This window comes from Takifugu rubripes, chromosome 19, assembly GCF_901000725.2.
Source record: "Takifugu rubripes chromosome 19, fTakRub1.2, whole genome shotgun sequence".
Taxonomy (NCBI): domain Eukaryota; kingdom Metazoa; phylum Chordata; class Actinopteri; order Tetraodontiformes; family Tetraodontidae; genus Takifugu; species Takifugu rubripes.
Genome location: NC_042303.1, coordinates 8,027,823 through 8,055,793, shown reverse-complemented (window position 1 = coordinate 8,055,793; position 27,971 = coordinate 8,027,823). Strand labels below are relative to the sequence as shown.

The 27,971-nt window shown below is 46.7% G+C and overlaps 2 protein-coding genes across 2 annotated transcripts in view; both read left to right on the top strand.

The window, feature by feature from the left end:
• Positions 1–19,701, top strand: part of LOC101079922 (guanine nucleotide-binding protein G(i) subunit alpha-2-like) — a 28,398-nt gene extending 8,697 nt beyond the window's left edge. Inside the window, exons 2-9 of the mRNA XM_003973167.3 lie at positions 10,856–10,898; positions 13,534–13,675; positions 15,671–15,831; positions 16,639–16,767; positions 17,872–18,001; positions 18,163–18,316; positions 18,462–18,676; positions 18,756–19,701. Coding sequence (XP_003973216.1) covers positions 10,856–10,898; positions 13,534–13,675; positions 15,671–15,831; positions 16,639–16,767; positions 17,872–18,001; positions 18,163–18,316; positions 18,462–18,652 — 950 coding nt within the window. The 3' untranslated portion in view covers positions 18,653–18,676; positions 18,756–19,701. The remainder of the gene's footprint in view (positions 1–10,855; positions 10,899–13,533; positions 13,676–15,670; positions 15,832–16,638; positions 16,768–17,871; positions 18,002–18,162; positions 18,317–18,461; positions 18,677–18,755) is intronic.
• A 2,570-nt stretch (positions 19,702–22,271) lies between these two features.
• Positions 22,272–24,690, top strand: LOC101066218 (PAK4-inhibitor inka2-like). The gene is made up of 3 exons (XM_011613764.2): positions 22,272–22,395; positions 22,482–22,515; positions 23,454–24,690. Exons 2-3 carry the CDS (start codon positions 22,498–22,500, stop codon positions 24,459–24,461), a joined length of 1,026 nt encoding a protein of 341 aa, XP_011612066.2. The 5' UTR covers positions 22,272–22,395; positions 22,482–22,497; the 3' UTR covers positions 24,462–24,690.
• Positions 24,691–27,971: the final 3,281 nt, after the last annotated feature.

Here is a 27,971-nt window from a genome sequence, read left to right as displayed (position 1 = left end):
AGACAAACCATTACACCACAAGTCATGTCATGCTAACCCCCGATTTAAACCAGTCCTATAAGGTTGCTGACGGGGAGGAAGGTGCCAGTATATATAAATAAAGATTAGTTTTAAAAGAAGTTAAAGTTGGCTTTGTCATTGAAGGTATAATTTATACACCCAACTTTTTCTCTGGCGCAACAGAAACGTTTGTTCTCGGGGACTTATTGATTTCCAAGCACCGGTCTGTCAGAAGTTTGCTGAAGGTTACGGTGCAACAGAGAAGAGCGTTCAGTATCGGTAACGCAGCACGAGGACAGGAGCTGTGACTTTCGTTTGAGGATCAAACCGCGACCTTTCGCATGCAACGGGAAGGAAATGAAAGGGCAGAAAAGTAATGACCGTCTCAAGCCTGTTTACGCTAAATATCGGACCGAGCTGGATGTTTACGCTGGGCGGCTGTGAATCTCAGCGTCGGCATATTCGCACAGCAGGGTTTTATTTTTGTCCACTTTTCTCGTATGTGTCTGAACACCAGCCCCGCATCAGTGTAGCATTGCTGATTGAAGGTTTTTGCCCTTTCGGAAATGCTAATCATTGCGTAACACAGAATAGTTTTCATTATGTTTTGTTACTTTTGCAAGTGGAACCTTCTAATATATTAAGACAAAGCATTGGCTTCATAAAATATCCTTAAAACTGTATTGATCTGGCGACAAACTATCCATATTAGCCTGTCAAATTCAACCTTTGTTAGCAACACCAGCCAAACTGGGACCTGTCACAGCTCTGTTCCAATTAGGAGAGAAGGCCAGTGGACTTTAAAATGGAAGCCCGGTTGTAAGAAGGTGGTGTGACTATAAAACAGTGCTATAATCAGCTGACTGGGGCACCGTGTAGCTATTTCTGTTATAAATCATAAATTTTACCCTCGGAAGAAGGTAGTAGCAGTTTTTTATTACACTGATTGATTTACGTTTGAAGTTATTGCCATTTTAGTTTAATTATGACAAAAAATGTATCAATGTTGGATTAATTTAATATATTTTTCATTTTTCCAACTTTTTTTGAATGATTTCCCACTATACTTGTAGTCAAACTGTCATTTGTGTCTAAATTAGTAACCAGGATTTCTCCTCTATCCTCAAATGATAAAGGATTTCTTTAAAAAAAGAGCTAAAGAGCTAAAGGCCTACATTTGGCCCGGACAGTTAAACAACTACGCTGCTTGTATTTAACCTGCGCCGTTGAGCAAGTTAACTCTTCCTCGTGTTGCCATTTGGCCTTTACAGCAGATGACTTGTTACACTGGGCAGTTTCCTCCTGGAAAATAACTTCAATGCTTTGTTCATGCAGTGAAGTCGGCTTGTTTAAATAAGGGACAAGCGCCAACAGTCGCATACACGCTACCATAAAGCCATATCTGACGTATATAACCTATACGTCTCATCCCGGATCCACCCAGGTTTCTATCGCCGCGTGTCGAATCATGTCAGCCGCAGCGATCGTGTTAATGAAATAATTTACACGGTTTGGTGACGGATGAGCCTCGGTCCTTTCAGTGAGCTGCAACCGTTGACGTGCGGACAGGCACAGTTAGCTTAGGGTTTCAGCTCTCTGGTTACTATGGAAATTATCACTGGAGCCCAGTGTGTTTTGAAAGCAAACAGATCTGTTTTGGCATTATAAGCGGCTGAGGGGAATGATGGCGACCGTTGTTTTGGGAAGAAACATGTCTCACCTGAGTTCCTTTGTCCGTTTTTAACAGTTTCATTAATGCTTGGTTTGGTCTCTCCGACAACCCTGAGAGACGCTCAAGAAACAGAATCAGATACGTTGTCTGAAGCCAGAACATGAGCCACCGGAACAAGCACCGAAGGCAATGATGGGGCGAAGACCCCCTAACGGGAGGGAACCTGTCCCAGGACCCCCCAGCTTGATGGAGAGGAGCAAAGCAAGCAGACAAAGTCGTACATTACCATTATCCACATGGTAAATGTGGCAATGGTTCGGTGCCTTTGTGGCAGACTCCAGACCAGCTGTATCACCCACGTGCACGTGATGTTAAAACATGGAGGCAGCGAGAGCGCTCCTGCTTCAGTATGTTCAGAGACGTGGCCTGATGAGGTATCGGCCATAGAGGCTCACTGAAGCCATCGCTTCTTTGTTTTAACCTCCCACAGGTTGTAATTCTGGACACGATTGGTTGGTGTGGGCTGTAAAGGATGCAACTCCGTCAGAATGTAGTTCCCCATGTTTCTTCCGTATAGCTTGTGCCCTGCATCAGTGAGGAAGTGACACACTCTTCTTTTTCTAGTGCCAACCATCCAAATGTTGGTCAGTGATGAAGGGAAGGAGCTGCACTCTCACCAAAGAGGGCGTTTTAATGTGAGCGTATCGGTTAGTAGGTCCAAAGCTTGAACCACTGGACCTGGTTAAGGTTCCTGAAGACGTTCCGCCTCTTCTCCTTCAGTTCTGGAAAGGTTTTTGGATGAAGGAGAACCTACACGGACGTCTGTTGGTATAGTGATCACAGGAATGTCATCTAGTCTCATTTCACAGAGCAGCTGTCTGTCTGTCTTGTCCGTTTTGCCCCCCCCCCCCCCCCCCCCCCCCCCCCGGCGCACAGGGCCGTCCTTCTGGTCAGCTGCAGGGTGAAGAACCTGAAAGGAAGCAGGATAAACAAAAGGAAAGCAAAGCTTCAACAAGCCTTTGGCAGACATGCTGGTTCGGGGACGGTGCGTGCACACAAAGAGCTCACTGTGAGCGTGGTAGCACTCCGTATTCCTGCGGTGTACTCGCCCCCGACACACACATCACATTCACACAGAGACGGCACACAGAGAAAGTTGAGCTGAGGTTAGTGTGTATAGTAGCTGCGGATTCATTTAGGGCTGACGTAGAGACGGATCCGCCTGAGAAAGGTGGGAACGTTCGTCCGTTTCAGCAGGTTTATTTGGTAATTGTACTTTGGCTCTTGCTAGGACTGGCCCCGCCCCCCGTGACCCTGCAGAGGAGAAGTGCAGTTGGGTAATAGATGAGTGCATAAAGATTTCCTAAAGCGAGCTGTGGAAAGATTATCATTGAAAAGTCCAAGGTAAAGTGAAATGCCTTGGAATTTGTACTGAAGTACAGACTGTATCAGAGTAACAGGGGACAGATTTGGGAATAAACAACCCAAACACGCTAAGGTAATATACCCGTGTGTGTGTGTGTCCAGGGTTTGACCTGGGAATGCACAACATTAATGAGTAACAGAAAATGTGCCTGCCACAAAACGCAGCATTATTGTGTATGGCGGAATGCCAGTCAAGCGTACGCATTAGTTTACAGAGCTGTAAAGCTGCACGGCCGTGCTGCCAGACGGGTTCTATTTGGGCTGTAAGACTGTGGCACAGTCGTGCCGCCCGTAAAAAGGTCCGGTAACAAGTGTTTCTCACCTGTTGCAGCAGAGGCGGCCCAAAAATGGACCCCCCTGTATTTGCGATATATGAAATATTTATATAAATATATGAATGTGCTGTCAACTCAACTTTATTGGATTATATAACTGGAACAAGTGTCGTTCTCTCTGTAGACGGACAGAAACTCAGCTCTTCTCACTTCCTGTATAGAGCTCACTGCTGATTATGTGATGCACATTGGTCTGGATTCTAGTAAAATTATGAATCATATAGAGACTCAAGATGGGGTGTTGCTGCCTGCTGGTAGACAAAGGCAAAAGTTACCGTCTGCACACATTTACACAATTATTCTGAGTAACAGTTTTTGTGAACTATCACCCAGACATGGACCTGAGTCCAATGACATTTTCTGTTTGAGTTGCTCAATTGAACTCGAGTTTATTTTTAGTCTTTTGTCAGGATCGGTCACTGTGGGAGAAGGTGGCATAACTATGAATAACTATGATTATAAAGCCGTAACTATTACATCAATGATCGAGGAAGTGAAGGCATCAGGAAAAAATAGTTTTAACATCAGAAAACATTCAAGCCGAAACTCTTTCTGACAGGAACCATCCGATGCGCGGCCTACCATTTTTCACGTCCCACCATTGACCTTTACAGAGTCAAGGTAACTGTGGGCCACTTCAGGGTTTCTTCTTCCATATCTGTACCTTTTCACCTCCGTGCTAAACAGTTTCAGGCTGCTGCCGTGACGCTACATTTGCATCAAGCTTCTGGCTCGTTTTTAGCGTAGCAGTTGTGCCTCTGTTCAAAGCAATATCGCAGGTCCCTGGCAACAGTGTCGGGGTTGGTTTGGGCGTCTGCCCTCTCCCAACCTCTGGTCTCCGTGGTTACAGACAGATACACCTCTTTATTAATTCATAGGTTTGCATTTGGCTCTTCCGCTGTAAGAACAGGTAACAACCCTGGCAGAGTGGTTGTATAAGCAGAATGCGCCGATACACTCGGCCGACCTTTTTAGCGGGGCATTTACTGTCATGGTGGAATGTCTGGAGATTGCAGAGATTGTCCACGGCAGGCAACCCGACAATTTGCAACGCGATCTGGCCAAAATTATCAAACGTCAGGCTTATTAAAATCACTCAAATCAATGGATTCGCTTCCATCATTTGGCCTTCAGCTCTTGCTCGGCGATGGCAAGTCTCGGCTTGTATGCTGGAATGAAAATGTGTGAACCGTTGACAAAAACCTCCCTTTTTACCCCTCCTCTTCTCATTTCCTGTACGTTTTTCCTCCAACTTGCAAGACTCGGTTGCTATAACACCACAGAGATAGAATAAACTTCCTGGCAGTTTTCCGGTGTATAATTGCAGTCGTTTTTGACTGTTTCTTTCATATTCCAGATGTGATCATTTCACCATCATGTTATAACATGATGAAGCTATCGTCGTTTATTTTTTAAGGGGCACCTATTGTCAGAAGCAAGGGTTGAGCCTTGAGCTCAATAACCATCAATTAAAAGTGCTTAATCTGAAATATAGTTTAATTTACCGTCTTCTGATTATACCAGGGTTTGGTCGCATCGGTTTAGACGGACCTTTCATGTCTGCAGGCTTCAAGGCCGAGTCGGCCCGTGACTTTTATGAGTGTGCAGCAGCCGGTTGACACAGGCAGCCTACATTGCCTCGTCTCCTCTTTGATCGATGGCCTTTCAGTTGAGAGTAATTATCCTTGTCCAGACTGGAAGGCTGGGGACTCTGTGGGCTGCCATGTCCAAACAAAGGTGCTCAAACCAATAAATCAGGGCTGTTTAAACTTTTAAACGTTAAACTTTTTTACGGATAGTTAATGTTATTGTTGACTACTGAGTTTTCCCCGAGTGGAAATGCTTTTTTAAAAAAAATCTTTAATCTTCTTTTTAACTAGGAGTTGGTAGATGCTAACATTTCTTGCTTGTGTCTGTTCCGCTTGATATAATGTGCAGGATTCTTCCGACCAGGCTACTTCTGAAGCACACTCCTGATATTTTTATGCACCATTTATCTATAATTAATTGAACATTTCCTCCATCTTCCAGTCTTGTGTGTGCCAGTATGTCCAAATATGCACGTGCATGCCAAAGTACAAAGGTTAGCGAGTGTGTGTCTCGGGGAGGCGGCCGTCTTGTAATGGAGGCATGTATAATGCATCACCAGAGCTTTTCCTGTTACCTGTGTGTGTCTGTCATGCAGCACATACCTCCAACTGTGGCCCTACCAGCATTAATATTTGCCTGTTGTTGGGGCCTCTTACTAGGATCGGAAAACATTTTTTTTTAATTTGCATTACATTGTTAGTTCTATTTTTATTTTTTTTAATCTTTTATCAGCGGTGAGTGCAGACTATGGCGGTCGGGGAGAAACACAGCTTCCAGCTTTGAGTTGCTGCTTAAAGCCAGACTAAAGCTGAAATATTGATTGTTTTCAAGAGGCCTGTCCTGTGTGTGTGTGTGTGTGTGTGTGTGTGTGTGTGTGTGTGTGTGTGTGTGTGTGTTTGTGTGTGTGTGGGGGGTGGGGGGGGGGGGGTGATATTTTTTTAGTTAAAGTGCCTCGGAATCTGTCACATCTTACACTTATATAGTGTGAATGCTCTGGCTAAAGTAGCAGGCAGCTGATTGCAGGCACTAGAGGATGTGTTACATCCGTCTTAAAATGTTTTTTTGCCAAAAGCAGGTCGACTAAATGACGCGGAACAGGAAGTGTGCATGTGTGCGGCACGTTTGTGAGGCGACAACCTGCAATCTATTGTGTACGACTGCAGAAATCCCTCCCTATAGCAGCTGACCTCATACACGGAAGCGCTACGGTCACCAGAGCTGATATGGAACCACGTTTAGTTTAAACATCTGGGGGATCTCGCTGGCATCCGGGAAGTGCTGGAGGCATCTTTTGGAAGCATGGAAGCAGGGTGGAACCTGAAAACGGACTCGCATCACAAATACCTGCTCTCTAAATGTGTTTACAGCAGCACGACTGAAAACACGCCCAAACCAGTAACCGTGCATCTCCATCATTGCTGTTTCACCGTTTCCTCTGTGGAAATTGGATAATCAATGGTAACTTATTATTGCATAGAAGAATCATTCCACAGAGGAAGCCCCCCTCCCCCTCCCCAAACCTTTACCCCTTTACCTAAACCTCATGGTTTCAGGCCAGACATTTTTACTCTTTTTACAAAGAGACATTTGAAATCCTCATATGCTGACACTGAAAAATAATAGTAATAATGCATTAAATATAGGAAATGCGAAGAACACACCCACAAAGGAGCAGAGCAGCGCAGCAAAACATGTCACGTTACTGTCCGTTTCCCCCTGAACAAAGCTGTGAGCAGCTTCATACCTCTGAAGAAGCCTTTGAGTACTGCATGATCTGTTTTTTTTCTACAGGTTGAATATCTGCGTGGGTGATCGGGGCCTTCCGCGGGTTCCATCATGTTGCTGCTTCAGATACAGAAAATCTGCTCCTGTTTGCGTCTGTGCCCCTGAAGCCCGAGGGCTTGTCTTTCAGGACGGGCCCTTTTTCTCTGACCTGAGTGGCAGCAGTAGCAGCGCCGGAGGTCGTGCAATGCAACCCTAAACTTGACCTCCACAAATGCCCGATCACAGCTTAGACTAAGTGAAAGGGGAGTGAGGCCATATCTGAGCTGTCCTGCTTTGGCGGAGGTAAAAATCTTTTAGAGTTTCAGAGTTAATTTGGATCTTGTAGCAGCAGTGTGACTGTTGAAGCCTCTTCCAGATGTTAAGGGCACGTTTCAAAACCCAACAGATGTTCAGGTCTCTTTGGCTTGATGATCTGTCATCACAAACGGTCCAAAAATCAGCATCAATTATGGATTAAATCCATCCGGCGGGTCTGTGATTAGTGCTCCTCAGGCTGTCGTCGGCCTGCTAAATTCTCTTCTTTCTTAATCCTATTGAAATATTCAGATTGAAAATCCGACATTTCTCTCCTCAGACGATCATCTAAAAACTCAACATTTATAGGATTTTGGAAACTCGGTGAATAATAAATGTAGAGGTGTGTGTGCGCGTGCTTTTAAAGCCTTTTTTCCCCAACCAGAAATTTGGATTGAAACTGCAGAACATGAAGTAAAGAGTAAAAATGCACTGGATATTTTTGCCGCCTGTCAGTTATCACGCTGCTGACCATGACGCTCAGCTTCCCTATGCCCTTGTCTTTTTATAGCAGTCGTAGGAGGATATTGACCTTTTTTTGCTGAGCAAACTATTTCTTTTATATTTTGCCTCTGTAAATAAGTTGCAGCACAGCAGCATCTAACTGTAGCTGCAGGGGCAGAAAATAATTCATAAAGTTTACAGTTTGACTGATAGTCATCAGTCTCGCTTGTAATTTGCTTCTACTTTGCTTCCGTGAAGGAGGTTTTGGTCCTTTTCCATCTCGGTCCTCTCTGCTTTGGCAGCAGTTGTGGTTTTGCCGTCCATACTTGCTCTTTGCCCGAGGCCCTGCAGCCATCTGTTGTAGGAGACACTGTCCCTGTCTTTCAAACCCACCCATACAGGCAGATGTGTGTTTCTGTGCATGCATGTGTGCATTCTCAAGTGTACACATGTTCACGCAAGCTGTTTATGTTTGCTCCGTGTGAGGGGGGTGGGGGTGGGGCTCTGCACTCCACTCTGGATTGACACATTTTTTAACATGGAGCCAAGAAGAACAGGCGGCATCCCGGGGACGCGCTGCTGTCTGTAGGCGGGTGAGGACAGTAGGAGGGAGGGTTGGAGACGTGAAGGATCAGAAAATGAGGAGCGTGTTTTGTTTTTATTGTGTCCCTCATTTGTTATTTTGCTTTTCGCTGACTTCTGCGACAATATGTGGTCCCATCAGGCCTGCGCGTGTTTTGAGCCACGTCGGAGGGGGCCCCCGCTTTAGGTTCCGGGGGCTGAGAGAAATCTCAGGGTCGCACTCAAGCCCAGCGGTGTTCTCCAGGTGGACATTGATCCGAAGCCTCGTGACGTCCAGCGTTCGCCTTTGTCGTTAAAGTTGAGATTAAAGGCAAGTGCGCGCTTGATATTCATCAGCCGGAGCATCACCGTGAGGTCAGATATTGATTTATTCAACAGATCCGACTGATGCGGAGACCTGAGAGTCATCCCATTATAGATCTCTTGATAGGACGAACTTCTACCCTTTCCAGTGTCCTCTATGGCTCCTGGAGCATCTTGTAACTTTCTGCTGAATCACAACAACAAACTGTACAGTAGTTGTCTCCGGAGCATTAATTTTTCCCCCCAGAATCACAAGCCTGTATCCAATTTTCAGTAAATGACACGCCTGGAGCTTTGGGGAAAATCCTCTATAAATTAGACGAAGGCTCAGAACCACTGGGTGACAAAACTCGGTTTCACGTTGCGGCGTACTGTCGTCGGCTCGAAGACGGAGTTTTGGAATGTATGCTGTCATTATAAAGGTATTTCTTTAATATGTTAATATATAAAAGACAACGAACCCTTCCTAAACTGTGCAAACGGCTTTATTGCTTCCATTGAAAGTGGGCGGGGCTACTGGTGCTGATCGCAACGGGCCAAACCTAAATATCAACAAGGGCCCTGTCTTCTCAGCTGCCAGTGAATCCACACTACCGCCTTTGTGCCTTTTTGCTCTTGGCACCAAGATCACACTTGCTGCAGACACGCGCACGTTCTTTACCACGCACGGCGAAGGCATCGCTCCCGCAGCAGCGCTGTCGCCACAGGAAACTTGCATAAGGGGAAGAGAGAGTTATAAGGTGACTTAATCTCGATCCCCGGCTCCGACACAAAACAGGAGGAACTGCATTTGTTCTCCCCTCCTTTTGTGTCTCAACCCATCGGTTTCAAAACGCTTCACAGGGTAGCGAAAGTCCAGAGTTGAGAGAAGCACGCCAGGAATTCTCCCAGCATCAGTCCTCCGTCACCAGATTCATCATCGGTCAAATATGGAAGTGGCCAAAGATTCCCGTTCTCTAGTTTTTAAGAAAACGCTTGTGTGAAAGTTTAGCTGTTTCCTACCAAACAGGAAGAGCCCTTCAAGATGAGCCCTTCCATCACGACTCACTTTCCAACTATGGCCAGTTTTTGCAAGCTCGGCAAATAATTTAGTACCCCACGATTCCCTTGTTGCTGTCGCATTGCCCGCTCACATCAGACCGACGCACCAACATTTAGTCACTGATTGACCTACAGATGTAATGAACAGCTTGAAACCCAGGTTAAGTCGGTGAAGCTTACAGACGCATCTGTAGGAATTCGGTTAGAAATTATGCTCTTTTTTTTTCCTGCGTTTTGTATTTGCATAGTGGTTCTTTGATCGGATCGAAGCCACGTGTTGTGGTGAATCTAATAATGACTTAATATTACCACAGGACCCTGCTCACAGTACCACAGGACCCTGCTCACAGTTCCGCAGGGCCATGCCCTTTGTTCTTTGTTCTCTTGTATTAAACCTGACGACTGCCAGCAACAGTTCTCTTGGCAGACGCAACTTTGTTGGTTCTGATTCTCTGCCAGTCACTTTCTAACCCATCAATAGTCGGGCAATTTCCTGAGGCTTGCAGGGGGTTTTACAAAGTCCTCGGTGTTAGGTGGTCATTCTGTTAATCCCTCATTCCTGCCCAGCTTACACACTTGCCCTGTAGGAGACATAAGGCCACATGGAGACGTCTTCTGTTGCACATCTTCTTTAAAGGCCTGTTAAAGGCAGTATTTCTTAAACAGTCTATATTTCAGCCCTGATTGCAACATCTGCTCTATAAGCCAGTCGTATTACATGAGAATCAGCAGCTGACAGCTGTGCATGGAAACCATCTTGGTCCATTTCTCCCTGGGGGCCTTCAGTGGCATGTGCGTGCTGCGTAGTAGTGTATTTTGAGGGTCATCCCAGAAAGACTTCACCCAGGGCGAGCAGGACTGGAGAGTGTACTGACAGGCACCCCTGGGTGTGTGTGCATGTGTGTGTCGATTCCTTGTGGCAGATGAGCTCTCTCTGGTCGCCCGAGGCTGTTGGAATAAACATAGCAGTGGATAAGAAAAGCACATATCCTGTCCGCCCAAGATGTTTCCATTAAATCGTTCCCGGTTATAAATTTGCCTTAATGGATTTAGGAATATAAAAGTTGTGGGTGTGGCCTCGGTCTATACATTTTTATATAGTTCATTTAGTGTTATGTAGCAGCTATCTATCAAAATGATGCCGGCTAGGCGCGACATGACTCTGGCTCACTCCATTTTGTCTTCCACCACCTTTTTCCTTCCTCTTGATGCCTTGTGACCTGCCCCAGTCTCGAGCTCAGCGGCAGAGTGAGAGCGGAGGTCTGGAAGTAAAGGGAGAGGAGGGTTGGTCCAGATGTGAGAGGGTCTCATTAGCTGCCTGTTTACATTTTCCAGCTAATGCAAGTGTATTTTTAACCTCTGCCTGTTTTTGTTCCCCGTGCAGGTGCTGGAGAGTCGGGGAAGAGCACCATTGTGAAGCAGATGAAGTGAGTAACTGCTCATTGTTTCTCTTTTCCTCCTCAGCTGTGACCAATTCATCTCTTCTAACGCCACCAACATGCAATCACGTTTTAAGTCAGGAATGAATTAACACAAGATGACGGCGCTATTATAAATGCCTGTGTCACGTCACTCACAAATCAATTCATGTTTTTCTATACGGTCGGATTCCTCATCAGACCTCATCACTTCAGAGGGTTTTTTTCCATGCAGTTGGTAGAATTTTTCCAATGTAAACAAGCCTCAGAGGTCATTAGGGTCAGTGAAAGTGAGGAACAGTATTTCCAGCACACCGTTTCCCCCCATTAGTTCTGCCATTGTTGTCATTTTGAATCATAGCTGCTTTTAGCTGCCAATACAGCTGCTGCATCAACTTATCGGCTCATTCATGAACAAAAAAGCCCAAAATATAGGTTATTGGGATTATGGAAGTGCAGTCCTCTCTCGCTGAGCTCTGTTTACATTAACACTGTGATGTATGGTTTTCTAACCCTGCCGCTGCTTTGACAACAGTCGACACACACACACACGCGCACACACAAAATGTCAGAATCTTGCACGTGGCCATTCAGAACATTTAAACACACCTAAATATTTACGCACTTTGATCATTTCTGACTTTGCATCTGCATTTACTTCGTTAGGAAGGTGTTAATGTTTGTCAGGTAAATAGTTGCGTGCACATACGCATCGTAATCGGACTACATTTCTCGCTCGAATGGCGTAAATAGTATTATTTTATGTAATCGAACTGCCGGAGGAATTTTGGTTTCCTTGTGTGCATGTAAACACACTCACTGTTTATTCTGTAGTTTATACTGATGCTGCGTTCCTGAAGAGCAGGAGGCTCCTGACGGCTCCAGTTAGGGTCCACTTCTGTCTCCACCCACCAATAGTTACAGTATACTAACTGTTGTAGGACATGCCGCCGAATCAGGAACACACACACACACACACACACACACACACATGCCTCGCTCTCTGCATCTAAAGGCCTTTAACAGGAAAGTGAACCAAACTTATTGCAGCAGCTGGATGGGAAAATGGGGAATAAAGCAGCCTGGGCACTGTGTCAGCCGGCGATTCAGGTTGGTTTGTGGATACAGTTGAGGCAGGAAGGATCCAAAACATCTCATTTACTAAAATATTTACAGTTCTGCTCTAAGAAAAGAGACCAGAGCGCAGCTTTGAGTTTCCAGACCCTGTGAGTCACAATCTCAGCTTTTTTCTCCCTCTCTCTCAGCTGGGCTGCACTTGTGCTCAGTTTAGAGTGAATCGACCTGAAAAGACACGAACACGAACAGATGTTTATAGTTGCTGTAGGTGCATCTTATTTGTTCAGTAATTTGAGTGGACATTCGGTTTAAATACTGTTTTTCTTTGAAAGGAAAATCCTGGGAATTTATCAGAAACCTTTATTTAATCTATGTTTTCCTGTCTGAAACCTGTCTGTTTGGCCTTCTGGGACTTTTGAAAGAATCATTGATTGGACAGTAGGTGACAAAGGTCATCTGTGAATGGGATCAAATGGAGCCTGTGGTGTTAGAAATGGTCCCAACCACCTTTAGACTGGGCCTGGGACTTTGATCCAACAGCCTGAGCTTTGTCTAGAGTGTAGAGCTGAAGCACTGTGAGACAAGACTTTTAATGAAGCAAATAACGTGATACTTTTCAAGAAATGACGCTGTGGGGGGATTAATGACACGGTAAAGGTCCAGCGAGGAATATTCCCCATCCTGAGTCAAGTTGCCTGCAACAATAGAGGCCCGAGATCTGACGCCGTCATCGTCTGAGTCCCCGTTTAATGACGTAACCAAGATGTCAGCCTAGTCGGACATGAGACGAATGAGCTATTCTTAACCAAGATTAATGAAATATGGACGTGGAGCAGCACAGGAAGTCCATACAGTAGAAAACATCAGCCCAGATTAGCCCACTTGCTTCCCAACATGTCTTGTTGTATTTAACAGATTTAACACACAAGTATTTGTTTTTCTGTGAGAGATGGGCTCCTTTATTTGGCATATTTTAAAAGAAATATGCTTTTGGACTGTTTTTGGAGGAAAGGGATGCTGCCCTTGCATGCGGAGCTAAAACCAACATCAGTCACAGGCTTGTGCTGTGAAATTAGCGAAAGTGTGGGTTGAATGAGGGGAAAACATTGATCTCCCAGTTCTCTACACCGTGTCACAGTCGGCTCACTTGCATGCTAATGAGCGCTCATTCAGCGCAGCCATTGAAATGCTGGCTGCACGCACGCACGTGCTGGGCCAGGACAGAGGAGAGAGGCTTCTCTTTGGTCCCCTGCCCAGCAGCTTCAGTCTCGGCTCATGCTTTCTCAACCGCATGTCGTGTTCTCGCCGTCTCTTTCCACAGCCCCAGAAGCAAGTAAATATTTGCTTTACTGTACACGCACTGGGAGATGGGGGGGGGGTCCAGCCCCTTTTGCGAATCACCTAATTACTGTGTTTTTTCGGTGTGCCCCGAACGTGACATTAATAGACAAAAGATCAGACGACCAGGATGAGACTGTTCGGCCTCGCGTACATGTTCAGTGTATGTGTGTGATTTAATCTCACTTGATGGTATTTTTGCATCTTTGTGCTCCTCCGCTGTTTCCAGGATCATTCACGAGGACGGGTATTCAGAGGATGAGTGTAAGCAGTACAGAGCGGTTGTCTACAGCAACACAATCCAGTCCATCATGGCCATCATCAAGGCCATGGCCAACCTGAAGATCGACTACGAGGACTCTGCCAGAGCGGTAGGTGTCACCAACGGGGCGCCACCCTAACGGCAGGGCCGGATTTATAACCACCCTTTAAAAACCAAAGTGCGGAAGCTTTTCAAACCTTCTCTTTAAAGTTGGTCGCCTGATAATAGAAGGCCATTAACGAGGGTAATAAAGGCTCCCAGGCGCCTGTATTATATGATATTGTGGAACTAAGCTGCACTTGGCCCCGTGACATCATCACTGCTTAAACCCACCAAATCTTCCTCCTCGCTTCCTGTCCTGAGCCGACACATCAGAGCAGCCAAGATTATGCTCAGGGATGTTCCCCGGAGTGCAGGGCCACAGCTTCCATCAAGGAAGTTAGCTTGTTTCAGAGCCCTGCAGGGTTGGCTGCGTTTGGACTGGCACCGAGGTCACAGGCACCAGGTCGCACGTGTTAACGTCTGATGGAATTCATGAGAAAACGAGGCCACATCGAGGTTTCTAACTGTAAATGTCGCATGAGAAAATCTGCCGGCGTTACTTCAGGATGCTGCGAGCACTGCTGTGGACAGGTTTATTTGATGGACTTCTTTAACTCTGCCCATTCTTTCCCCACCTCACTTCCTGAAGACTCTTCAGAAGAACTGCATGGATGTGGAGTTCTTTTATGTCTGGTATATGTCGGGTTTAGCTGCGCATGACAGCTTCTGCAGAACGGATCGCTCGTTACAAATGACTCTTGATTTCTCCCCACAGAAGTTTCCTACTGAGAGCTTCAAATGTCCTGGAACCAGATTTGACTTTAGACTCTAAACTCTGACTAAAGCACGTGTTCGGCCTGCAGCTGTATTCTAAACTGTCAGCTAAAGTTCTTTTTTTAATCAGTGTGGTTAATTCAGATTTAAATCCATTATTTTTGTTATTCAGTCGTTTCTCGAACATCAAATTGAAGGAGGACTTTTAGTTGTGCATGAATGGAAGCGGAAGCTGAAGAAATGCACTTGAGAGATGTGTCGTCCTTCAGGATTGCAGTAAAAGTGAGGTGGGATGAAGTCATCTCTGGCGTTCATTCAGCTGAAGGAAAGGGTCGGCCAATAGTCGACTCATACCAGGAATTCTGTTGCGTGGGAGGGGCCTTGTCGGACGTTCAGGGTCAGAGGTGAGAGGAGGGAGCTGTGACCTTTCAGGTGCCTGCACATTAACATCAGGAAACCGTCCGGTACCATCGGCTCCTGGGACTGACGGCAGAGTCACAGCTCGGATAGTGGGGAAAAACACACCCTCGAGGTTTTCCAGTAGATGCACGATGGCACGGATGAGTTCTGATCACGGCGTGTTTTACTGCTCTGATTACGTCAACGAGTTTATCCTATTAAATATGGTCAGAAACTGTGGGATCAGAGCTCTGAGGGCTGCCAGAGCTTCACGTTACATAACCAGAGACGTTCCATCGTAAAAACCAGGGTTTTCCGGATGTCTGGACGAGGCTCTTATCTGCCATCTCTCAAAAGAGGGAATTCAGAGTGTTCTGACAGGCCGGAGCCCTCGTGTGGCTACGCTAACACTGGCTCATAGCTAATAATACAGTTAAAAGAGCCTGAAACCACATCCCATTCAGAGATGACACAGTTAAAGCCATAATTCCTACTTTTTCCACAGTTTCTGTGTAATAATTTTATACAAATGCCACGTTTGTGCCAGACACAAACATTATGAGACACTTCCACAGGCCGCCTCACCCTGATCTAATCATACGTGACGAGGCTCTGATGACACACGCGAGGGAAAATGAGTATGTCTGAGGCTAAAAATGACAAGACGTGTGAAAATAGTGTTTGAAAGTGGACGAGACTTAAGTGGAGGCCACTTTGTGTTCCATCAGACGAGTTTGCACCTGTCCAAAAGCAAATAAAACCGTTTAAACAGGCTCCATACTGGTTTCCCCCGTTGGAAGCGTGCAGCCGCCTTTTTTTGTGCTACGAAAACATTCCCTCGCACCTTCATCAGCCCGGCGATCTAAGCGAAGCGCTGTGTTTCTGCCAGGACGACGCCCGCCAACTGTTCGCCCTGTCGGCAGCGGCGGAGGAGCAGGGCATCCTGCCAGACGACCTGTCCAGAGTCATCCAGCGGCTGTGGTCCGACGGCGGCGTCCAGAGCTGCTTCACCCGGGCTCGAGAGTACCAGCTGAACGACTCGGCCGCCTAGTGAGTCCCCCCATCAGCGCCCAGTTTGGGTCTGATTCATCACACACACACACAACAGCAGCCTCACACCCCCTTCTTTTAATTACCGTGTCCACCTTCATGGCTAAGTGCTCCATTTGTTCCCCTTGTTGTTAAAACACTCCATTATGACAACAGAGGTGGTGGTGGTGGGGGGGGGTGGGGGGGGGGGGTAATTGCAGGAGGCTGCTGGAGGGAGGTGAGAGGTGGCTTTCACAGTGAAAACAGAGCCCCAGCCTTCATCCAGCAGCAGCTGCAGCAGGAAGCCGGCGCTGCATTCAGATGAACGCTCCGACGGAGCCCGAGTGGCCCCGTAACCATGGTTTTTAGCCTGGAGAGGGAGTGAGGTCGCGTGTCTGTCATCGCCAGCGGCGACCCGGAGGTCTCCAGACGCCGTTTCATCTCCGCCGCTGTGACTTCAGACTAAACGTGCCCGGCGCCGCAGCGGCGGCGGCCCAGCCGGCGTCCGCTTCTTTCTTTTCTCTCTAACGTCAAATAATAACGGCCATCATGGCCGATGGTCGCGCGCGGCCTCCCGGCAGCGCCGCAGCGTCGCTTCAGAGGGAACGCTTTGCCCTCTGGTTTACCTCAGCAGCGTTTTGGCTCCAAAGAGGGCAGAGAAGCGTCGCGTTCCGCCGCGGCTGGTGGCGCGACGATGGGTCAGGAAAATACGATTCCCTCTGAGGAAGGAACGCCGCAGGCCGCGAGCATCTGCCGCCGCGCCGCCCTGCTCCAGTACACCAAGCGTATGAAGGAGTCCTCTAACGTCTGCGTCCCCCCTCCCCGCAGCTACCTGAACGACCTGGAGAGGATAGCCAAGTCGGATTACATCCCCACGCAGCAGGACGTGCTGAGGACCCGAGTGAAGACCACCGGCATCGTGGAGACGCATTTCACATTCAAGGACCTGCACTTCAAGTGAGCTCTTGACTCGGCCGTTAGAGGGCCACTTAAACCATAAGAGAACGTATTTTCCCGACACGCTGCTGCTTCAGTTCTGGTATTTGTCCCTTTGGTCCTGACCCTTTTAAGGAACAGCTGCCTTTGCAGGACTTTATGTCCGAGTCACAGGTCCCTGATTGTACTCGCTGTAGTTTCCCCCCACACGCGTGTAAAGTCCCATAAGTTCAGAGAACAGGAAGCGTGATGTTTGTAATCACATTAGCGCGCTACCATGAGACCAGATGAGGAGCCTCCCTTGTCCTTGTGCTGGGCGTGAAGCGAGTGTGTTTTATAGCATTCTGGAGGGACTTGGAACATCAGAAGCCGAACACACCTGAGACTTTACATCCACGACGTAAACGGGTCGAGGAGGAGATGGTAAAATATTAACGTTACGTCTCTCCATCTCCTCAGTGCAAATGGAGGTCATGTTTGCATCTGATTCTCTGCCTCCTCTCTCGGTTTCATATTTTATATTAAAAAAAAAAAAAGACCCAGCAGCAGCTTGTCAGGGCTGTAATGTTTTGGGGTTTTTTTCCCTCCAAGCTCCCAGACGAGTGTGCGTTTAAGCAGCCTCCAGTCTAACGAGCTCTGCTTACTCAGCCTGGAGGCCGCCTGTCTGCAGGAGTCAAAGTTTGGCTCAAACCAGCCAAATTCTGCAAAGTGAAACTGCTCAGTAGGTCAGGTGAGGCGTCACGAGAGGAGTGAGTCACTCCGGCAGCCAGACGCTGTCCAGCCTGTCCACTACAGCTAGTGTCCATTTGTTCCCATTAAGGCAAGTTTAAAAACGCTAATTGGATGAATTGGAGGGTGACGGTGACTGGCTATCATAACTCCAGTGGTTTGGAGAGGCTAGGCTAGCTGGTTAGCATGCTGTATAAAGGCCACTGTCTGTTAATGATACAGTTTCTTTAAGGCCCCTTGGACCAGTGAGGCCCCGTGTCCCCGAGAAGACAAAGAGCACATTTGCATGTCCAGGGAGACCTTGAAAGTGCTCGGCTCGTCTGTCGGCGTGAAAAATGTTTCTCTCCCGCTGCGGCTCCTTCAAAGCCAGCGTGTTTACCGCGCCTGTCTCTGCAGGATGTTCGATGTGGGGGGGCAGCGCTCGGAGAGGAAGAAGTGGATCCACTGCTTCGAGGGCGTCACCGCCATCATCTTCTGTGTGGCCATGAGTGCTTACGACCTGGTCCTGGCTGAGGACGAGGAGATGGTGAGTCCGGGGTACACGTGCGCGCGCTTAAGCCCGGCCCGTTCCCACAGTTATTAAAATAGCTGGGGGGTGGGGGGGGTGTCACGCGGCGAGCTTGTTTCCCTTTGACATGCACTCTCAAATAATCTCTTCATCTGCCCATTCGTGCCCGACCCACTCAGAACCGGATGCACGAGAGCATGAAGCTGTTCGACTCCATCTGCAACAACAAGTGGTTCACGGAGACTTCCATCATCCTGTTTCTGAACAAGAAGGACCTGTTTGAGGAGAAGATCGCCCACAGCCCCCTGACCATCTGCTTCCCCGAGTACTCCGGTACAGTGTGAACACTCCTTCCCACTGGAGACACAGTGGTGGGTGGTACCAGAGCCGTCGCCTGGCGCTCTGCTGCCCCCTGTGTTACCGGAGGTCCCATCCTGGGTTCCTCCACACGTTCTCAGGCTGCCTCTCTGCTCCACAGGCCCCAACAAGTACGAGGAGGCCCAGGCTTACATCCAGACCAAATTTGAGGACCTCAACAAGAAGAAGGACACCAAGGAGATCTACACCCACTTCACCTGCGCAACCGACACCAAGAACGTGCAGTTCGTGTTCGACGCCGTGACCGACGTCATCATCAAAAACAACCTGAAGGACTGCGGCCTTTTCTGAACACCCACCTGAGGAAGAGTCAAGGTGAGTGCAGCAGTCCAACGAAACGGGCGTCATAAAGCAAAGACTGTTTGACGAGGATTTTTCTTTTTTGACTCCTCAGATTACTTGAACAGTTGTGGAGACCATAAAAGGGGAATAAACACATGAATGACTGCACTGGCCAACCACCATTTCTGCTTTGATCTGCTTTTTATAAAGACACCTAAGAGACTGAGAACCCGACGAGCCTTGTTGACTCTCAACGATTGCTGATCCGGTCACGCGTATGGTTAACTCTTTGGGCTATGATCACGAAAAATGACAAAAAAATGACAAAAAAAAATCATGTTATTTCACTTTTACTGTTATTTCTCCTTAATTTTCAGTTAATAAAAGAAGCAAAGGAACCTTGTTTTTATATATATATATATATATATATAAATGCCTTTATTTTACTTTTAGAAATTCAGATGTGCAAAATAATAAAATTTTTAATCAGATGAAGCTTATTTTTTAAGAAATAAAAACCGGGCATGGACGAAATCTGATGGAAAAAGGAAAGTGCTTTTGTTGTTTTCAGTAATGTTTACATAGCATTCATAGCCGCAGCATATATCGTTCTGCATGACTCAAGATTCAAATATTAGCTCTGTAATCTGCACACTTTAGCTAACATTCCTATGAAACGAAATGGGGAAATAAAACGGAGAAAAGGAAAAAAGAGCTTCACATGCCAGGGAAAATCGTGACAAATTCTAACTGATATTTAAATTTCTGTCTGTACCTAACATTTCTCACTTTTTATAATATGTTTTCCGTGTCTGTTGCCGTATGTTTGTGCCTTGACTTCTGTTTACAGACATCTCCTAGATAGGCTTTCAGTGCTGTTGACCGATTGTGCGCCTTTATTTTTTTCTTCCATTTTTCTTCCTAGCACCTACAAATATATAGTGAATATTAATATGAGGAAAATCTAATTCTGACAAAAAGTTAGTGTTTTTGGTAAATATTAAAATGCTTTAAAAGACCTATATGGTTTAATTTAAATAAAAGTAGAGATCACCTGATTGTTGCCTGTTTCTTCCGTTTCATGGTGGCGTTTTTGGGTTCTTGGTGGTGGTGGTGGTGGGGGGGTCAAGATGACTATTGTGCTACAAAACTACACTTAGAAATAGACATGAATGGTGAGAAAATGAATATATCCATATAAATTCTGGACATGGAAGCAAAGGTCGTTGTGCAAAGTGTAATTTATTGTGGTAAATTACTCCACAGCCAAATTGTTCACATCTGTATCTGTAAATATTTGAATTCAGAGCTCATAACATTGGTTATTTTCTGCGTCCTAATAACACATGATGGCACCACTTCCGAACAATCTTTCATTTTTGAATCGGCTGCATTTCCAAACCGCTCCAGAATCCGCATAACGGCAGCAGGAATGGAATTTTCGGAGGCTATAAACAGCTCGCAGTGGGAAAGACCGGCCCCAGGCGGTTTTCTCATCAAATTTTATATAACATTTGCGGGGAAACTGCAGGTTCCTCTTCTGCTGCTGGGTGAGGAAGCGCGCAGAGAACACTTCCACTTTTCTCCAGTTACAGTGGTGGTTTTTTTTAATCCACATGAACGCGCATGACTCCTGATTATAATTACACGTTTAATTATACTTTCGAAAACACAACGTGCCATCAACGGTGATATATGCACAAAAATAATCTCTTTGAGATCCAATTTCGGCTGTAACTTTGTTATTTCCACTCTGTCCGTCTTGGTATTTTTAGAAAAGGTTGCACCCCTCGTGACTGTTCAACTTGGGGAAATCGATTGAATATATTTACTCGGACGGATGGCGCCATCTAGTGGTGGCTTGAAATTCATCCCATAACAATACAAAATCCATAATACGTCGACGTCGCTTCTAAAGAAATGACGATGGCTTAAAGCTGCTCACAACCGTACAAGAGGATTGACTTATATTTCTTTATTTACTTTTCCAGGTGTTTAATTCCAATTTTTATAACTAATTAGTTAAATCTACCTGGATGACCACGAGATGGCGCTGCAGGCATATTTGACCTCAGTTTTTGCGCGCTTCAGACGGACAGAAAAACAGACAGTCAAATCACTGAAATGTTTGCAATTTTAAATTCAATCCGTAGATATGATGAACATTTAAATATGTTTTAAAGCAAAAAACATAAATAGATATGTCTTTTCCCCACAGGCCTTATTGATGCAGTATTCCTTATACATGTATGAAGAATACTATGTGTTTAATATATGTAATAAAGTTGGAGTCTAAAAAGAAGGAAAATTAAAAACACTTACACATTTCTAAACAGGATCCAGAGGAAAGGAAATACCAGAACTGCCATCATGTTGTGATGACGTCATTTGGAGCCTGTAAAATCATCATATAAAGCCTTTGTCAACAGCTTAACTACAAAAACAACAGAATCTCTTGAGGATAAAATATCACCAGATGAATTTTTAGTCTTAAGCATGTCCCATTGGCTGCGTCTGTATCCAGTTGCTCATCTGTTTTTTAACTAATAGCTGTGCAGCTATGTCTGCAGTTGATTCATAATTTTTCCAACTTTTTATAAAGTCAGAACTGGATCATGGTCCATTTGTGACTCATTTATATCAAAGCAAAAACACATCAAATAAATACAAACAATCTGGCTGTAAGAATAATACTATAATGGCCATCCTGAGTCATTGTGGTGAAGATTTTATGTAAAAAAAAGTGATTTAAGAAGAGATGAATACAGATTTTGTTCCAAATGAATGCAGCACTCGAACAATATGAAGTTTGGGGATTTTATTCCACAGATCTCTTTGAGGAGAGGTTACAACAGGTTACAACATGCAGCCAGTGACTGAGTGTGAAAGATGGACTTACAGTGGAGACAAATCTGCAGCTGAAGAGCAGCCCATCAGCTGTGACGAGGGCGCCCATCACACCATCACATCTGCATGACGCTCCATTGACTGCTTCATGTGAGTGAATGAGAGCTGCATGGGCCCGCTGCTTTAAGCCCCATCACACTGCAGGTCGCACTCATTAACATCCAACGTGCTTCCATTATGATGCAGAAAAACACAAGATAAGAAATTCTTTGACTGTGTTTCATTTACATTCTGTGGGTGGAAGCTCACCTTCACAATACAGAGGTTTTCTATGCTTCTTTACCACATAATTATATGTAATCTCTTTGATAACACATCAACTTTTCGTGGCAGTTGTCCCAAAACTTTTTATTTTCATTATTTTTCTTCCAAACTGCTCTGACAAATGATGTTTTTATCCATATAACACACAACACAGGACAGGTATGGACAGTGGAGTGAATAAAACACATGCATCATTTCTGTTAAAAACAAGACATTAAATTCTTTATATCTTAGACATTATATTCTTTATATTAACCTAGATAAAGGTAAGATGGTTAACTGAAACAAACTTGTGCATATTAAATCGGACATATTTACGTTTCCACCACCTCGTGCAGCTGAGTTTGATTGTGAAAGGAGGCGGGGCTGTCCTGCTCTCTGATTGGCTGGTTCAGCGGGGGGCCCTCTCTGATTGGCTGATTCGTACAGGCCTTCTGTGATTGGCTGCAGGCCGTGGGGCAGTAAAAAGGAGGAGAGCGGCTGCCAGAGCTTCAGTCAGCACATCTGCATCAGTCAGAATCAGATCCTCAGCGCTGAAACAGCCTGGACTCTCACTCAGCATCAGATTTAACACTTTAGACGTGAGTAAGATTTTATTTTTTTTTAAATTACCACTCTGTATTGATGCTGACAAGTTGTTGATCTAGCTTTTATTATTGCTTTAAAGATTCTGAGGCTCCCAGATGAGAGGGAAAGAGATGGTGAGTTTGTCTTTTTATCACTATCATTTTATCAATATTATTGATTCACGTGGGGAATGTTTGCATGCATCCAGCTGTTCGGTGCTTCATCATATGGACAAAACATCTGCTGACGGAATGTGCCAGCAGTGATGCTCAGAGGTCTCCTCGGACTGAACTCATCAGTCCATTGTTTCACTTAAAGTTTGACAGCTGATTCCCAGGCTGCAGATGGAGATGTTTAACTGGCTCCGAGGGGGCAGTGGAGCTCATGTTTATTATTGCAGCAAAGCAACTAAACATGTTCCGTGGAGGCAACGGCCTCCCTGCTTCTATTGGTGGAAGATTTATGGGCACGAGGTAGTTTCTCAGGCCGTTGCAACATCTGACAGTGTTACGATGGAAACCTCGAGGGTACAGAAGGTCCTGCAGAGGGGTCAGATGGTTTAGGAGGCTGCACTCTACAAACACACACGCACAGATCTACAAACTACGCGCGTGTTTCTGAGCCGTCCAAGTCCCAAATGTTCCAGAGTTCATCGCCAGACGCGCCCCCTCACCTCCAGTCCTCTTTGTCCTTTGATCCAATTGCAGGTTCCTCCTGCTTGTGTCACTTGCTGGCGAAGGATTCAGGTTGGACACTTTTGCCGTTTCCTTTGTTGTAGCAGCCGTTTGTTGTGAATCACGGTGGAGTCAATGCGAAGCGGGCGTTCCCTGGCGTTTGTTGGTGTGGTCGAGAACCTTAACGGACACGCGAGCTTTGATCGGCAGGTCACCTGGCTTTTACCGCGTTCAATCGAGAGAAAAAAAACAGGCGCCGTTTGGTGACTGAAGGCTAGTGCGAGTCTCGGCGTGCCCACGAAGCCGAGCCCGGGACAGAATCTCCTTGATCTATTCTCCGGCCCTTTGTTTCTCCACCTTTCGCCTGACTGCCGTCTCCTTTGTCTGCCTTTCCTCAGCCTTGTCTCCACGACCCCGCCGACTGCTTACGGGAGCAGATGCACTACATGATGAGGTCGCTGCAAGACCTGCGGCAGTTGCGGAAAACCTGCCCCGTACCCCGGAGCCCCCTGGCCCCCATCAGCGCCCAGCTGCCGGCTCTGGTGCGTCGCTCAGGGGCGGCCCGGGCCTGTCAGCAGAGAGCCCTGCAGCGGGAGCAGCGAGCACACCGGGGGATGTCTGACACCAGCTCAGCCAGCACCTACGACTCTGCCTGCTCTCTCGTGAGTCCTCTGGAGGAGGAGGAGGAGGAGGAGGAGGAGGAGGATAACTGCAGCAGCCAACTGGGCCTGAGTCTCAGACTCAGCTTGGGTTCCCCCAGCAGCCGGAAAAGTGTGGAATTTGATTCAGGCTATTCCGAAGCTTCATGGCAGGACGAAGGGGTGGTCCTGAGGCGGACCAGGAACCTTCGAGTGTCATCTTCAGCGTGCCTCCGAACAGCCAGAACACAGAGCGGACGGATTCGGCCCAAATCCACCTCTGACGCCTGCCTGGAAAGGTGGACGTCTTTCGAGGCCGGTGACAAGGAGGACTGGACGAACTCGTTACTGACCCGAGGTCGCAACCGTCAGCCTTTGGTTCTGGGCGACAACAGCTTTGCAGACCTCGTACTGAACTGGATGGACTTGCCGGACTGTCCAGAGCCCGCCGAGCTGAAGCCAAACCCCAGACGTAGGCTGGGCAGAGGCTTGTTGGGTAACATGAGGAGGAAACTGGCCGGCTTCTCTAAAAGCATGGAGGACAGAGTGAAGCTGAGACCCACGGACTCCACTCACCCCCACCGGGCTGCAGATGACCCCAAACGTCTGTCCTGCCCGGTTATGACCACACAAGCCAAAGTGCCCTTTTTCCACCAGTCCCATTCAGGCATCAATGAACTGGACACAGACTTTTACCACTTCGTAGCTCTCATGAAATCAGGCAGCCGGCAGCCAATAATCTGCAAAGACATCATCGGCTACATCTGACGGAAGCCCCGCAGAGGCCGGACAACCCTCAGAGTCACTTTATTTTTCTAAGGCTGTTTTTTAAATGTTGTGAATAAGCTAAAATAAAGAGAAAATCTCATTCATCACCGGCAGAGGCCCTTTTATTGCATTAGCGTCTTGTGACCTCGACGTTTAGATTTAATAATGCAGTTAGCTCCTGCGTGGTCCTCTGAGTTTCATTACGGCTCATTAAAGACTGTGTTCCTCACAAGGTTTCCGTGTCCCTGAATTGAAGCAGGGTCTGAATGCTGGGGCTCCTGTTTTCACTCAACCCCAATATTGCCCCCCCCCCCTGCCCCCAGAAGGGCTTCGCATGGGCACAACCGCACTATTTACAGGCCAGAAACGGGCTGTGTCAACAGCACGCCGTCTGCCCGATGAGCTCACTCCGGCTGCAGACGGTGCAGAAGTTCTCTGCCTTTAGCTTTATGGAGCAGAACATCTCGCTAAGAGCCCCCGCTTCATTAGGCCTGATTGTTGTTGCAGCCACACAGGTGGTACCAGCACAACCACACATACACCCATACTGGCATCATTAATTCACACACACGTGACACGTGTAAGATAAGAACTCTTCATGGGTGACGAGCAAAAATAGTGTCAGGTAAAGATGTTTAAAGGCTTTCTCGTGATCGGAGCTGCCTCAGCGATCACATCTGATATCAGGGAGGTTCCAGAAGAACGATGGTAGAGAAGAAATGGACCACTTCTTGTCAAAGTGACAGGTTGACCTTCCCCTGAACCCGCCCACACCTGTTCCCCCCCCCCCCCCCCCCCCCCCCCCCGCCTCCCGCCTCCCGCCATTCTCCCTTGCCCGCCTTTTTTTTAAAAAGGGAGGAGTGTGGATCCCCCCCCCCCCCCCCCCACCTCCCTTTCTCCCTCCCGCCTCCCGCCTCCCGCCATTCTCCCTTGCCCACCTGTTTTTAAAAAGGAATGGCGGGAGTTACAAAACAGTTACAAATCAGTTTTGCCATAGTCCTGACATATCCATCTGTCGGCAACATGAGTAGTTCTACATCCGTGATTGGTGAGACGGCTGTGACCGTTATAAGAGAATTGTGTGGAAAAGTAGTTGAAAATCCACGGTGTTTGTACAGCGTTCTCAGGCGTCACCTTGTGAGCCTTTGCAGCAAGAATGGTCTTTGGAGCCTTATAGTCAAACAGGGAGTTTTGGGTATGTGTTCCGTTACAAGACGGGGGAGTTGATTCTCTATCAGCGGGAAGAATCTTCCAGTGAGGGGTCTATGTTGTCGGCTACGATGTCTTCCAATGACTGGGGTGTGTTGAAACTGATCAAACCGGGAATGGTGTGTGTGACTGAAGAAGGCTGTGAAGAAAGAAACAACACAGAACAGAAACCTTCCACAGAACAAACATTTGTGAGCATTTGGTTGACGAAAACCTCGGGTACGGGAAGATGGTTCTATCGTGCTAGCTACAAGATGCAGATGGAAGAGATGTCAGGGAAACCGAGACAGTATTTTGTCTTGGATCTTTTTAACTCAGACTGTGGGGTTTTCAGCAACGTGTTGACTCTACCTCTTGCAGCATGGATCGAAAAGATGCATGAAATGGATGATAAAATCACAAAATTTTTTCACCATTGTCGTCTTTGGAACAACACTGTGGTGACGAAAAAAAGAGTCCTCCCTCGTGTAAGCCCACACCCATATCTCAAATGTATAAAAGACGTTCGTCTGAACCATACGTTACCCACTACCGGAGTGAAACACTAAGGAGAGCATGTCTACCAACAGAAGCGTCAAGAGCGGATCTGACAATCCGAGCAATTCCTATCTGTGGGATGAGGATGAGACACAAGCGGAATGCCGTCAACGTCGGCTTCGGCCTCGCAGGCTGGATTTTGACTCACTCATCCAACGCTCGGATCCCACGGATTCTAACGAGTCTCTCACTCCTTGGCTAAGCCCTCCACCAACCCCACCCCTCGGACGCTCGGCATCGGATCCTGGGGTGTCCAGTCCTCACTCACCCTCACTGACACCACCCGTCAGAGACTCGGCATCACTTCCAGAGCTGTCAGAGTCTCTTCTCCAAGGCAGAGATCCTGCGCCGTCTCCGGCTTCTTCATGTCCAGGTTCTCCAATCTCTGTGAGCGGTGTGGAGAGTCCTTCACGCTCAACAACCCCTGATCCGCCTTTGCCCGACGACGCATCGGATCTCCCCGGGGCTGTATGTAACGGTGCTGACCAGCTTGACGGCTGGGCATCTGAATTCTTTGGTCTGGTAAAAAAAGGCGTTCTTCATCTACTTAGCGTCGTCCTGGACCTGTACAAGGGTGAGGTTTGCAACGGATGTCGGATCGACCACCCCAGCCAGCGCCAACACCAGTGTTTGGATGTGATCGAACCGGGTTTCTACCGCAACAACTTTTACATGTTGATGAAAAGACTCTACACACCCAAGTTCATTCCTGCTATTCAAAATTTCCTGAAAGCGTGCGGTGTCAACGCTGACTACGTGAAAGTCAAGATCGCCGCAGAGAGCCTTTTGCTCGAGCTGAAATCCAGCGAATTAATCTACACTCCCATCCACCAAATGTACGAGAGTATCGCCGACAACGACAGCGAGATTAAACAGGAACATCTGGACACGGTGACTCAGTACTGGACTGAAAACACTTATATCTGAAAACACCATTTTCAGATATAAAATGGGGAGCTTCTGGGGAAAAGTTGTAAACGATGTAGAAGGTGTCAAGATCCAATTGATCAAGGGTCAGATAATAAACATCTTGTACCAGGCTATTGAGAACAAAACCGCTTCAAACAAAAACATCTTGCTGGAAAAAAACCAGAACGTGTGCAGGACCCGCACTTTGGGAAGAGATGGTAAATGACACGATGCTTATGAGCAAATCTGGATTGTCGGATTGTTTTAAAGTAATTTTTAAAGAACTGTCCAACGATGTTGTAAAACCATGTCATATGATAGCCTTTTATGCTTTGCTCATTGATGTGACCAGCAGACTTGTGCAAAACAACCATTCTGTAAGCATCTTGGAAGAACTTGGAAAATTTCACGATGATATCTGCCTCAGTCTAGATCATAAAGTCTTAACTCAAACTCTATTGATGATAACGCATTGGTCTTAGACTAGTTTTTGACTATCTGTACTTTCACATTACAAATGTTACAAATGTATTTGCTCATGTTACTCACAAAATGTATTTACTCATGTTACTCACAAAATGTGTATGCTAAAGATTTCTTAACAGCTAATAAAAAAAAATAAATACCTCTCAAACGAGCATCCCTTCTCATTCTGTTTTCAACATGTCTGAGACACGCTTCATGGAAAAAGTGTACTATGATCCCGCGCATCCCGGTAGCCTCGGTGGTGTAGAGCGGCTCCATAAGGGGGTGCAAGAAGAAATGGGAAAGACGGTTCCTCGAGAAAATGTTAAAACATTTCTACAGGGACAGGACGCTTACACTCTACACAAACCGGCCAGGATACATTTTCCA